The 12,538-nt window shown below is 44.0% G+C and overlaps 1 protein-coding gene across 1 annotated transcript in view; it reads right to left on the bottom strand.

Annotated features, from left to right (window-relative positions):
- Nucleotides 1-633: 633 nt before the first annotated feature.
- The window catches only part of LOC109062747 (cadherin-like protein 26), a 31,316-nt gene continuing 19,411 nt past the window's right edge, over nucleotides 634-12,538 (bottom strand). Inside the window, exons 13-16 of the mRNA XM_042712610.1 lie at nucleotides 6,280-6,363; nucleotides 6,151-6,186; nucleotides 5,964-6,056; nucleotides 634-1,151 (exon numbers count right to left, since the gene is read on the bottom strand). Of these exons, the coding sequence (XP_042568544.1) occupies nucleotides 945-1,151; nucleotides 5,964-6,056; nucleotides 6,151-6,186; nucleotides 6,280-6,363 (420 nt within the window). The 3' untranslated portion in view covers nucleotides 634-944. The remainder of the gene's footprint in view (nucleotides 1,152-5,963; nucleotides 6,057-6,150; nucleotides 6,187-6,279; nucleotides 6,364-12,538) is intronic.

Here is a 12,538-nt window from a genome sequence, read left to right as displayed (position 1 = left end):
GAGTCCAGAAAAAAGTATAAGAGGTTTCAAACATGGATAATAAATCAGAATTGCATAAAACGTATTTCAAATAAATGCAGGCTTGATGTTGACCATAAGTGACTTGCAAAAATATAAAATAGTAATATACCCAAACCTTTGACCTATATATAATTTTTTATTTTTTTTTTAACAATGCCCCTATTACATTTGAGCCCCTGCCCCAGAGGAACTCTCTGCACGTCCCTGCTGACTTTAAGAAATGAATGAGGAGGAGGGTAGTCCGTGATGTCCCGGGCCGCTAAAGTCCCAAGAAATGTGTTTAAGGCATTATAAACGTTGAAATTAATATTTTACAGTTAAAATATTTCATATATAATATTTCCTTCTGTTAGGGAGCAGTCCAGTGACATGACAAAGAAAGTTGATCCTGATTGGTTGTTTCTTACAAACACATGTTGTCACAGAATAAATATGTGTGAATGACAAAAATGTCAGATAGAACCTTGTGATTCCTAGGTGACGAAATGTCACGCTCAGGAAAACAACAGACAACAAACAACATTACACTCTCTTCAAAGACACTTATCAGCTCCTAAAAACCCACCACCTTATCACCATCCATCCTAGTATTACTCTTAATGGAGGTTTTTATCAAATTATTACACCACCATATTTCTTTTGCATTAAATATCTTCAAATGATTCCACATGAACACAGAACAAAAAAAAATAAATAGAACAAAAGCCCAAAAACCTGAGCTCAACTAAAACTTTAACAATTTTCCCTTGTTGCTTTGCAAACACTGGTGATTTTTTGCATTCAGCAAATGCAAATGCATACTGTAGAACTAAAGAAAAAAAAGAAAGAAAAAAAAAAAAAAAAACATTGCAACACAATGACCTTTGTTGCATTTTCCCCTTTATATATTTATATATACCCTGGAAATTTGTCCAGAGATAATTTCACCTCCTCATCAGGTCAGGTCTGGAGATTGTTGCTAGTTGACTGAACCTGCTGTCCAGATTTCTGAGCATCTCTGGTTGAAAGTCATCTTCTGGAATGGATATTGCATCCAGTTCATCATTGTCCATAGGTTGTCCTTCATCTGCGTAACAGTGCGGTTTGTAAATACCATGTTCCTCATCACAGGTTTGGAGGTCAAATAGTTTCTGAAGAGAAGGAAAAAACAAAAGCACCATGAAAATTATACACCGTCCTGTCAAACATTTAGACATAATTAACCAAATGTATTTCTCATGATCAAAAAAAAACAAACTGTTGATCTAAAGATTAAAAGGGAAGGTTTTATATCTGAAACAGTGTTAACATTTTATTTCGAAAATCAACTTGTTCTACTATGTCTACTATTATGTTCTACTACCTATAAGTAACTTTACACCTAGCAGTCATTAGTATTAGACTGTCTGCTGAATATCACTTTATTTTGATGCTCCACCAACAGACATACTACTGACTATAAGTAACTTTGCAAGTACGTGTCAACTTAATCTACTAATCCTAACCCTTATCTAACAGTCTATTAATATTCTAATGAGAGATAGTTATGTAGATGCAAAGTTACTTATAGTTAATAGAATAACTGTGGACTATCAAAATAAAGTGGAACCAAAACAATTCATTTGGACATTCATCTAATGTTTTTTAAATGTTACTACTTTTTTTTTTAAACGCTTATAGAACATACAAAAGTAACTTTCCCATAATGTTTGGAAAATTATAAAATGGAATGTTCCCTTAATGTTAAATGAATTAACTAACTATACAAATAACGTTTCCCTTTCAGTCGGTCACTCTCGATGTCACGTCGGTGACCGACGAATTGGGATATTGCTTTGATAGACCAATCTACTTCGAGTGTAAACTAAATGAGACAATGCATATTGGCATGAAATTATTGCATCCAGCTGCCACTGATTACAGCGTGAATATAATAAGGCAGCAGGTGCAATGCATACCAGCCTTTTGCTTCAAGGCTGAGCGTTAGTATCTAGAGTTCAGCATGCTCTCAGAAGCTTCATGTGTTGGTGAGACGGTGCTTTAGCGGTGATCGTTCCTGAGTCATGTGGGTTGTGTACTTCAGGCTGCACTACCCCCTGACGTGTTGCAATAGGCAAACACAACCTCATAACCCAGCACTAAAAGAGCATTTCCTAAAGAGCAAATTTCTCTAAAAGAGCTTCACGGGTGCGTCTTTGTAAAGACGACGGATCGTCCTTATAAAGATGCCGTTTCACCCGTGTGTTTCTGGGTGCGGTCGTGTCTGGGCATCAAGCAGGCTGAGGTGGCCTTTGTGGATGAGTCATGTTCCCACTGCGAGAAGATGACCATCTCAGAGCTGTGATCCAGGCTCCAACCTACCTTCAGGGGGGCGGAGTCCCACTGCCACAGTCTGGGGCTCGTTCTGGCGGCCAACAGATGAGAACCATTTCCAGAAGTAGCTCGGGTAGTTTGAGGATTACAGTGGTGGCAAACCCTGCAGGAAACCAACCTTCTGGGGACCATCACTCCTCTTGCACCTCCGATCCAGTGGAGCAACCCACGGAACGCGCTGGGCCCTCTTCAAATAGTGTACCGGTGGTATCCAGTGGGCCTCCCCCTGAACAGATGTCGAACTCAGCATCAGAGGGAGAACTCTACGATGAAGATTCGGCCATGCTGCCGCCCTCCGGGATGGTGGCAAAGCCTGAATTGGATCTGTAGATGACAGCTATGCTTTCTTAGGCCGCCGAGAGGGTAGGGCTCGAGTGGAAATCCCCGCCGCGTCCCGGGCCCTCGAGGCGGGATGATTGGTTTCTCGAGGAGGCTCGCGCAGGTTCTCAGCACCCCACCCCGATACCTTTCTTCCTGGAAGTGCATGATGAGCTCACAAGATCATGGACTGCACCTTTTACTGCCAGAAAACGGCTGGTGGGCTCCTCCTCCCTCACCACCCTTGACGGCAGTGCAGTGAAAGTGTATTCGGCGATTCTCCCGGAAGAGCAGGCAGTAGCAACGCAATTGTGTCCCAAGTCCTGCTTGCGGGGAGACCCGGTGCTTCCTTCACGGGCCTGTAGGCATTCGTCTGGTCTAACCGGCAGTGCCTAAATGGCTTGTGGGGAAGCTGCTTCCATCTTACACACTATGGCGTTACTGCAGGTGCACCAGGCCAAGGCACTGAAGGACCTGCACGAGGGTGGTCACAATCTGGAGGTTCTGAAAGAACTCTGAACTGCCACTGACCTCACGCTCCGAGCAACGAAGGTCACAGCGAGTTCTCTTGGTCATGCGATGTCCACGCCGAGGGCAGCCCCCTGCATCCTCCCCCGCTCCTGTGCCGCATCCGAAGCAGCCTCCAGCAAGTGGCGCCATAGGGCTGTGTGTAGGCAGGCCGCCCCACCCGTCCTGGCCCCCGTCCAACCTGGCGGTGAGCGGAAGAGCAAGAGGTCACGGGACGGGCGACCCAGAGAGAGGTAGCTACTTTTTGGGGGATGGTGAAGGCACCTCTCCCTCCCTTGGAGGAGGGCCGGGTGGAGAATCTGGAAATCTCGATGATAGAGAGCGGTTTTCTCTATCTCTGGGTCCCAGGAGGGCACGGAGAGTTGCGGACGGCCAAGCACTGGACCTCACTCATCCTCCTCCTTCGCCAGATGGCAGCAGCGGGCAGTTCAAGAGCATCAACAAAGGCCCTACTCACGCACCCTCTGCCAACCTGTGGAACCAGGTGAGCCTTGCACCCCACACTCACACCCCTGTTCAGCCCGCTCACAGGCCGCTGAGTTAGGTCCCTGTGTTTCACCTCGCTGCCTCACTGCAGGGACAGCTGTGGTTCCACTGGTCCCACTTGTACGGTTTCTAGGCGCCTGGTCAGCACTACCCAGCCCATCTTGCTGGCTTCTGCGGACATTCAGCCTCAGCTATGTGATTCAGTTCGCCCAGCATCCCCCCAAGTTCAGCAGTATCCACTTCACTACAGTGAATGCCGTCCCAGAGGTTGGTTTGCAGCGTTCAACCCTGAAGGACGCGTACTTTCATGTGTCGACCCTTCCATGCCACAGACCTTTTCTGCGGTTTGCGTTCGAAGGACAGGCATATCAGTACAAGGTCCTGCCCTTCGGGCTGTCCCTGTCTCCCCGTGTCTTAATGAAAGTTGTGGAGGCGGCTCTTGTTCCCCTCAGAGAACATGGTGTTCCCACCCTCAACTATCTAGATGATTGGCTTATACTAGCACAGTATCGGGATCAGTTGTGCGAGCACAGGGACCTGGTGCTTTGGCACCGGGACCTGGTGCGCTGGCATCTCAGCCTGTTGGGCCTTCGGGTCAACTGCGAAAAGAGCAAACTCTCCCCGATGCAGAGGATCTCTTTTATTGGTATGGAGTTGGATTCGGTCGAACAGACAGTGCGCCTCACAGAGGAATGTGTGCGGTCGGTGCTAGCCTGCTTGAATATGTTCAAGAGCAGATCTTCAGGCATGCTGTGGTTTACACGGATGGGGGGGCCACGTACAATGGGCATGCAGTCTCAGGAGTTTGGACGGGCCCGCAGCTGCATTGGCACATCAATTGCCTAGAGTTCTTAGCAGTGCACCTTGCCTTGAACGTCTCAAAGGGCGCTTATGAGGCAAGCACTTGCTGGTCTGAATGGACAACACAGCGACCATTGCGTACATCATCTGACAAGGTGGTCTGCACTCCCGTCGCATGTCGCAACTCGCCCGCCACCTCCTCCTTTGGAGTCGGAAGGTTCTGAGGTCACTTCGTGCTGTTCAAATTCCGGGCCTGCTCAACTGTACAGCCGACAAGCTGTCTCGAAGCAATGCTCCCGGGAGAATGGGGACTACATCCCCAGACGGTCCAGCTGATTTGGAGGCGCTTCGGAGCTGCTCACGTAGACCTTTTTGCTTCTCCAGAGACCTCTCATTTCCATTTGTTCCTACTAACTGAACACTCGGCACGGACGCACTGGCACATACTGGGTTTTCCACAGTGAGCATTCTCACACAGACACTGTGCAAAGTCCGGGAGAACGAGGAGTGAGTCTTGCTAGTGGCACCGTATTGGGCCACTCAGACCTGGTCCATCCCTGGATGGGACATGGAGGTTCTAGGTGACCTACCCCAGGAGCTGGGTAGGAGCTGGGTATAGTCCACGGTATAGCCTTAGAGCCCATGTTTCCCTGGCAGACTTCTGCTCTCCCAAGAGGGTTACAATCACCTCCAATTTCTCCATATACAACATATACACCTCCTTTGGGAAGGATGGGGTTTCCGCAGTGTTTTCCCAGTGTTATCCAATCTCACCCAGTGAGGTAGTGCTTTGACAATGGTGAGTGGAACTACTTGTTCCGAGCCTCTGCCTACACCAAATAGGGGTGCAGGCGGCTTGCACAGGGCACTGGAAAGGTGCTTTGGTAGGGATCCCAATTCGTCAGTCACCGATGTGACATCGAGAGTGACCGACTGAAAGGGAATGTCTCGGTTATGTATGATAACCCTCGTTCCCTGAAGGAGGAAATGGAGACGTCACGTCCTGTAGCCACGGTTGCTGTTCCACAGCTGAGCAGCCGGGTCACCGGCTCGGCTCCTCAGTGAAAACCTGGTATGCATTGCAGGTGCTGCCGACTTATACTCATGCTGTGATCAGCGGCAGCTGGATGCAATAATTGCATGCCAATGTGCATTGGCTCGTTTAGTTTACACTCAAAGAGATTGTTCTATCGAAGTGATATCCCAATTCGTCGGTCACCGACGTGACGTCTCTGTTCCCTCCTTCAGGGAACGAGGGTTACCATACGTAACTGAGATGTTTTAACGCATTTAAAATGGGAACATTAACACAACATTGTTTAAACTTTTTTTTTTTTTTTTTGCTGACATTACTTTTTATCACAAAATTCACAAATTATAGTTGTGAAATGAAGAAAAAATATATATTAATAAGGAATGAGTAATCAGTAGAATATTAATGTACAGCTTTAAATCACCTGGTTGATGAGAACGGCGAGGTTTTTACCCAAGTAAGATGCATTAATTTTGTAGGAATGCATGCTTCTAAAACTTGATCTGATGCTCGATTGCTGGTTGAATAAAACATAGATGGTGATGTGAGAAAAGTTCAGTTGTGCTGGAGTTAGCATATCATGTGAATTATTACCATCACTTTATTCTTACCTCAAAATTTCCTCTGTATGTATGTCTTGTGGAATTCTGAAAAACATACATTTCAGAAACAGTCCATCACAAAAAAAGGAAAGAAAATAACCAACACTTTGAAAACTTGCTGTGGCTGTTAATACTCACCCTATATATTGAGCGGTTGAATGGCTGGTTGGTGTAGACTGACGGTGGAGCCTGTGAAACTGTCTGCTGTCCTTTATGCATCACCTGGATTTATAAGGCATAATAATCATTTTAAGAAAAAGTTCTCCTGTATATGGTAGTAAACAGGATGCGGAATTTTAATTTACAGTACAGGTCAAAAGTTTGGAAACTTTACTATTTTTAATGTTTTTGAAAGAAGTTTCTTCTGCTCATCAAGCCTGCATTTATTTGATCAAAAATACAGAAAAAAAAAATGTAATATTGTGATATATTATTACAATTTAAAATAATTGTTTTTAAAATTTATTATACTTTAAATGATCATTTATTTCTGTGATGCAAAGCTGAATTTTAGGATCATTATCACATGATCCTTTAGAAATCATTCTAATATGATGATTCATTATCAAAGTTGGAAACAGTTCTGCTGCTTAATATTTTTTCAGAACATGTGATACTTTTTTAGGATACTTTGATGAATAAAAAGTAAAAAAAAAAAAAAAAAAAAAAGAAAGCTATGTTTTTAAAATATAAATATTTTGTAATAAACAATATACACTACTGGTCAGTTATATATTAGTCAGTAATATTTTCTTTCTTTTTTTTTAAATAAAATCAATACTTTTATTCAGCAAGGATGTGTTAAATTGATAAAAAGTGATAGTAAAGAAAATATATTATTAGAATATATATTATTATAATTTTTATTTTTATTTTGAATAAATGCAGTTCTTTTTAACCTTTTATTCATCAAATATATTAGACAGCAGAACTGTTTCCAACACATAATAAATCAGAATATTAGAATGATTTCTAAATGATCATGTGATAGACTGGATGTTACATGTGACACTGAAGGCTGGAGTAATGATGCTGAAAATTCAGCTTTGCATCACAGGAATAAATTATTTTTTTAAAGTATATTCAAATAGAAAACTATTATTTTAAGTTGTAATAATATTTGACAATATTACAGTTTTTTTCTGTATTTTTTGATCAATAAATGCAGGCTTGATGAGCAGAAGAGACTTCTTTCAAAAACATTAAAAATAGTAATGTTTCCAAAATTTTGACCTGTACTGTAAATAAGTAAAAATAAAAACTGCTTTTAACACTTTCAAATAAAACATTATTTATTCATAAATAATTTATTATACACACAATACTCAGGCCATTTCCAGAAACATTATAGGTGATATTAATAATAAATGTTTGAACTTGGTTTGACAGCAAAATATTATTTCCCAGAATGCACTAATTTACCCCAACTGTCAAAGAACATGAAGAGTTTTAATGTTACTCATGGTTTGTGATGTGACCTTCTGGCTTGAGTTTATATTTGTAGTCACATTTATACCGGTTACGTTGTAAGAATCAATTTTGTGAAAAAAACACACCTATAAAAACACAACAATATATATAAAAAAAGTAATCAAGCAAAAAAATTTTAAATTTTGAGATATAAATATGAGTTGAACTTATCAATACTTTACACTTTACTAGTTAATGAAGGTACCATGTACTTAACCATGCATAAAAATGTTTACAGCATTTTTTAATCTACAAATGTAATGTAATGTTATGCATGCTATTTTACAGTATTTGTTATATTACAATAATTAGTTACAGCACTAATAACAAGAAGCTTGCCAAAAATATATATATAAATAAAATATATCAAGTACATGTCCTTGTATAATTTGACACACATGCAAACACACACACCTGTAATTTTTGACCTTGTGGGGACATTTTTGGTCCCCACGAGGAAACAAGCTTATAGCATGAATCATACAGAATATGTATGATTCAAAAAGTGTTTTGAATCTAAAAATTACCAGTAGTTTTGTGTGGGGGGTATGTTTAATGTAGAGTTAGGAAATTGAAAATCCAGTCTGTACAGTATGAAAAACCATTATGCCTAAATGACACCATAAAACACGGAAACCTGTGTGTGTGTGTTAGAGGTCTTCACGGGTCCAAAAATTCGTGCCCGAACCTGAAAGAGACCCGTGATGTACTACACCGAACCGACCCTGACCCGTCTATTATTTCAAAAGCTGGACCCGGACCCATGTAGATCCGAGAAATGCCTACCCGGACCCGACCTGGACCCGTATACTATTCTCGTTATTCCAAGTCCAAGTTTAATCCACTCATTATTTCAGCTTCAAAATTCCACTTGATGTCACGGTGACGGATGACAAATGCAACTGTGCACATGTACATTCTGACTCGAGTTAACTCGCATAATAACTTCAACTGTTTGCCCTTTTGAACTATAATAACGATTGCTCGTTCAGTGCCATGGCCACTGACATTATTTATTTGCTATCATCTCTGTGCTCTGCTCTGCGTTGAGTCTGAATCTGACCACTAAAACTTTAAGATTAAACAGTTCATTTATATTATTATAAAAATGGGAGAAAATGTAAAGCGCGGTTTGTCGGTCAAAGTCATTGTGTGCCTCACTGGTTGCCATAGAAACATGACACGCCTTGAAACTGCACATGCGTGCTAGCTGGATCAACCTAAAATATGCTTTTTAACGCAATTTGAGCGTCATAGAAAACATTCATGTGACAGTTCACCTCAGATTTTGTTGCTGATCTGAAATATATTAAATATGAGCGTGTCAAGTCTGCAAGCATCATTACCGTGCGTGCACTTGCATTAACTCTGAGTCTGCGCGCTCTGTTTCTAACGGCAGAGAGAGAGAGAGAAATCACTTTTTTTTCCTCACGCTTTTCTTTGTCTAATTTTACAAGTTGCAAAAAACACAAGCAGTGTCTGATCACGGCCGGGTTTTCTCCGAGTCCGATGACTCCGATCGCACGGGTATTACACACAATGTTAAACAGACCCGGGACCCGAAGTAATAGATTCGGACCCGACCCGGACCCGGCTGATCATTTAAAATATAGACCTGAACCCGTACGGGTCCCGGGTCTCGGGTGCACTGTGAAGACCTCTAGTGTGTGTGTGTGTGTGTTTGTGTGTCAAATTATACAAGGAGATGTACTTGATATGTCACTTTTAACATTAAAGGGTAACTACACCGCATAATGAAAATTTTGTCATTAATCCCTTACGGCTGATACAGAAGAGCGTAAGCAGCCTGCTTACTGCTCAGATTTGTTAAAATGGCACTACACTGATTTGGAGAGACACAGAGGAGAGGAATTGTTGAATAAAGTCGTTATTTTTGTCTTCTTCGTGTACAAAAAGTATTCTTGTCACTTCATAACGTTACGGTTGAATCACTGATGGCAGATGGACTATTCTGACGATGCTTTTCATACTTTCCTGGACCTTGACACTGTTATTTATTTGGCAGTCTATGGGACAGTCTCAAGCCTCCCTGTTCTCATCCAAAATATCTTAAATTGTTTTCCGAAGATGAACAAAGCTTTTACGGATTTGGAACGACATGGGGGTAAGTGAATATTGACAAAATTTTTATTTTGTGATGGAGTATCCCTTTAACATTAAATTAACAAATGCTGTGTGCATTGTTCTCTCATGTTATTACATAAACTAGTGTTAATAATTTGAGCTAATATTGACATAAAACATTGTTGTAGTGTTACCTAAAACTGAATTAAATGCACAAATTTAAACATTACTGAAAAACGTCTTGGTTACGGATGGTAACCCTTGTTCCCGGAAGGAGGGAACAGAGACATCATGTCGGTGACCGACGAATTTGGGGATATTGCTTTGATAGACCAATCTACTTCGAGTGTAAATTAAATGAGCCAAAGCACATTGACATGCAATTATTGCATCCAGCTGCCTCTGATCACAGCGTGAGTATAAGGCGGCACTAGGTGCAATGCATACCAGGTTTTTGCTGAGGAGCCGAGCCGGTGACCCGGCTGCTCAGCAGTGGTCCAGCAACCGTGGAGATGGGACGTGACGTCTCCGTTCCCTCCTTCAGGGAACAAGGGTTACCATACGTAACTGAGATGTTCCCTTTCAGTTGGTCACTCTCGACATCACATCGGTGACTGACGAATTGGGATACCTACCAAAGCGCTATGGGTGCTGCCCCTTCCAGTGCCCTGTGCAAGCCGCCTGCGCCCCTATTTGGTGTAGGCCGGGGCTCGGAACAAGCATTTCCACTAACCATTGTTAAAGCACTACCTCACTGGGTAAGATTGGATAACATTGGGAAAACGTACCCGTTCCACCTGGAACAGGGACGCTGCAGAAGCCCCATCCTTCCCGAAGGAGTTTTCAGAAGCAAATACACAAATAGCATCCTTTTAGGTATATATGGAGAAATTGGAGGTGATTGAAACCCTCTCGGGAAGGCAGAAGTCTGCCGGGAAAACACAGGCTCTAAGGCTATACCATGGACTATACACATACAAATACCGCTTAGGTCTCAGTATGGAAGCCAGCCTTCTACGGTTCTCACGGATTCATTGTGAAGGCCCGGCACCAGACACTCTCCCACACTCTCCTCCCCACAGTGATATAGAATATCAAAACAGTCTACACAATATACACACCCTAGAACATATATAAAAATCACACAAAAAGCTGCCTCCTCCACCCAGGCCACTACCCTTTTGAGGTGAGAACACAAGATGATACAGAGTCTACAAGAAGGCTGTAGAACCTAGCGAACGTGTTAGGGGTCGCCCAGCCCGCAGCTTTACAAATATCTGTCAGCAAGGTGCCACGAGCCGCCACCCAGGAGGATGCAACACTTCTAGTTGAGTGAGCTCGCAACCTGAATGGGCAGGGCACACCCTGTGCCTGATAAGCCAGGGTGATGGCATCCACAATCCAGTGGACCATCCTCTGCTTAGAGATGGCATTCCACTTCTGCCAGCCTCTGTAACAGACAAAGAGCTGGTCTGAGGTCCTGAAGCTTTGTGTCCGGTCTTAAGCATCTAAATGCTCGGACGGTACAGAGCAAAGCCAGGGCTGGGTCTGCCTCCTCCAGGGGCAGCGCTTGCAGGATCATCACCACTTGGTCTTTGAAGTGTGTAGTGGGAACCTTGGGCACGTAGCCGGGCTGGGGCCTCAGGATTACCTGGGAGTCAAAACTCTAGGCATGAATCGTCGACCGAAAAAGTGCTGGTCCCCTACGCTCTTGATGGAGGCTAGTGCAAGCAGGAGCAGAGTTTTCAATAAAAGAAACTTTAGCTCAACTAAATGCAAAGGCTCAAATGGGCCCTGCTGAAGTGATTGTAGCACTAGAGTCAGGTCCCAAGAGGGTAGAAAAAGGGGGCCGGGAAGGATGTATCCTCCTGGCCCCTCTAAGGAACTTGTTGACGAGGTCATGCTTACCTAAAGACTTCCCATTCACAGGGTACACAGCAATAGCAGCAACCTGGACTTTGAGGCTGGAGGGAGACAGCCTTTGCTCCAGCCCTTGCTGTAGAAATGAAAGCACGACTGCTATCGGGCATCTTCGGGGGTCTTCTCGGCGAGAAAAAAACCTCTCTACAAACAGGTTCCACTTCAAGGCGTAAGCATGTCTCATAGACAGTGCTCTCACCGAAGTGATGGTGTTCACTACCTTCTGGGGTAGGTCACCTAGAACCTCTGCGTCCTGTCCAGGGACCAGACATGGAGTTTCCAAAGGTCTGGCCACGGGTGCCAAACGGTGCCCCATTTCTGAGTCAGTAGATCCTTCCTCAGAGGAATCGGACAAAGAGGGGCTGTTGCGAGGAGCACTAGTTCGGGGAACCAGGTCCGAGTGGGCCAATACGGCGCCACTAGCAAGACTTGCTCCTTGTCCACCCGGACTTTCCATAGTATCTGTGCGAGAAGGCTCACTGGGGAAAATGCAAATTTGCGTAGGCCCCGCGGCCAGCTGTGTGCCAGTGCATCCGTGCCGAGTGTTCCCTCGGTCAGGGAGTAAAACAACTGGCAGTGAGAGGTCTCTGGAGAAGCAAACAGGTCTACCTGAGTGGCTCTGAAACGTCTCCAAATCAGCTGGACCGTCAGAGGATGGAGTCTGTTCAGACCAGCATGTGCCCTTTGAGACGGTTCAAGGCAAGGCGCACTGCTAACAGCTCTAGGCAATTGATGTGCCAGTGCAGCTGCGGGCCCGTCCAAATCCCTGAGACTGCATGCCTGTAGTATTTGGCCCCCCAGGCGGTGGTGGAGGCATCCGTGTAAACCACAGCATGCCTGGAGATCTGCTCTAGGGGCACCCCTGCCCAGAGGAATGCAAGATCTGACCATGGGGTGAAGGTTTGGCAACAGGCCGGTGTAA

This window comes from Cyprinus carpio, chromosome A23 (genome assembly GCF_018340385.1).
Source record: "Cyprinus carpio isolate SPL01 chromosome A23, ASM1834038v1, whole genome shotgun sequence".
Lineage (NCBI taxonomy): Eukaryota > Metazoa > Chordata > Actinopteri > Cypriniformes > Cyprinidae > Cyprinus > Cyprinus carpio.
The sequence above is the reverse complement of the archived record's forward strand: the minus strand, read 5'-3'. Positions and strand labels throughout refer to the sequence as shown.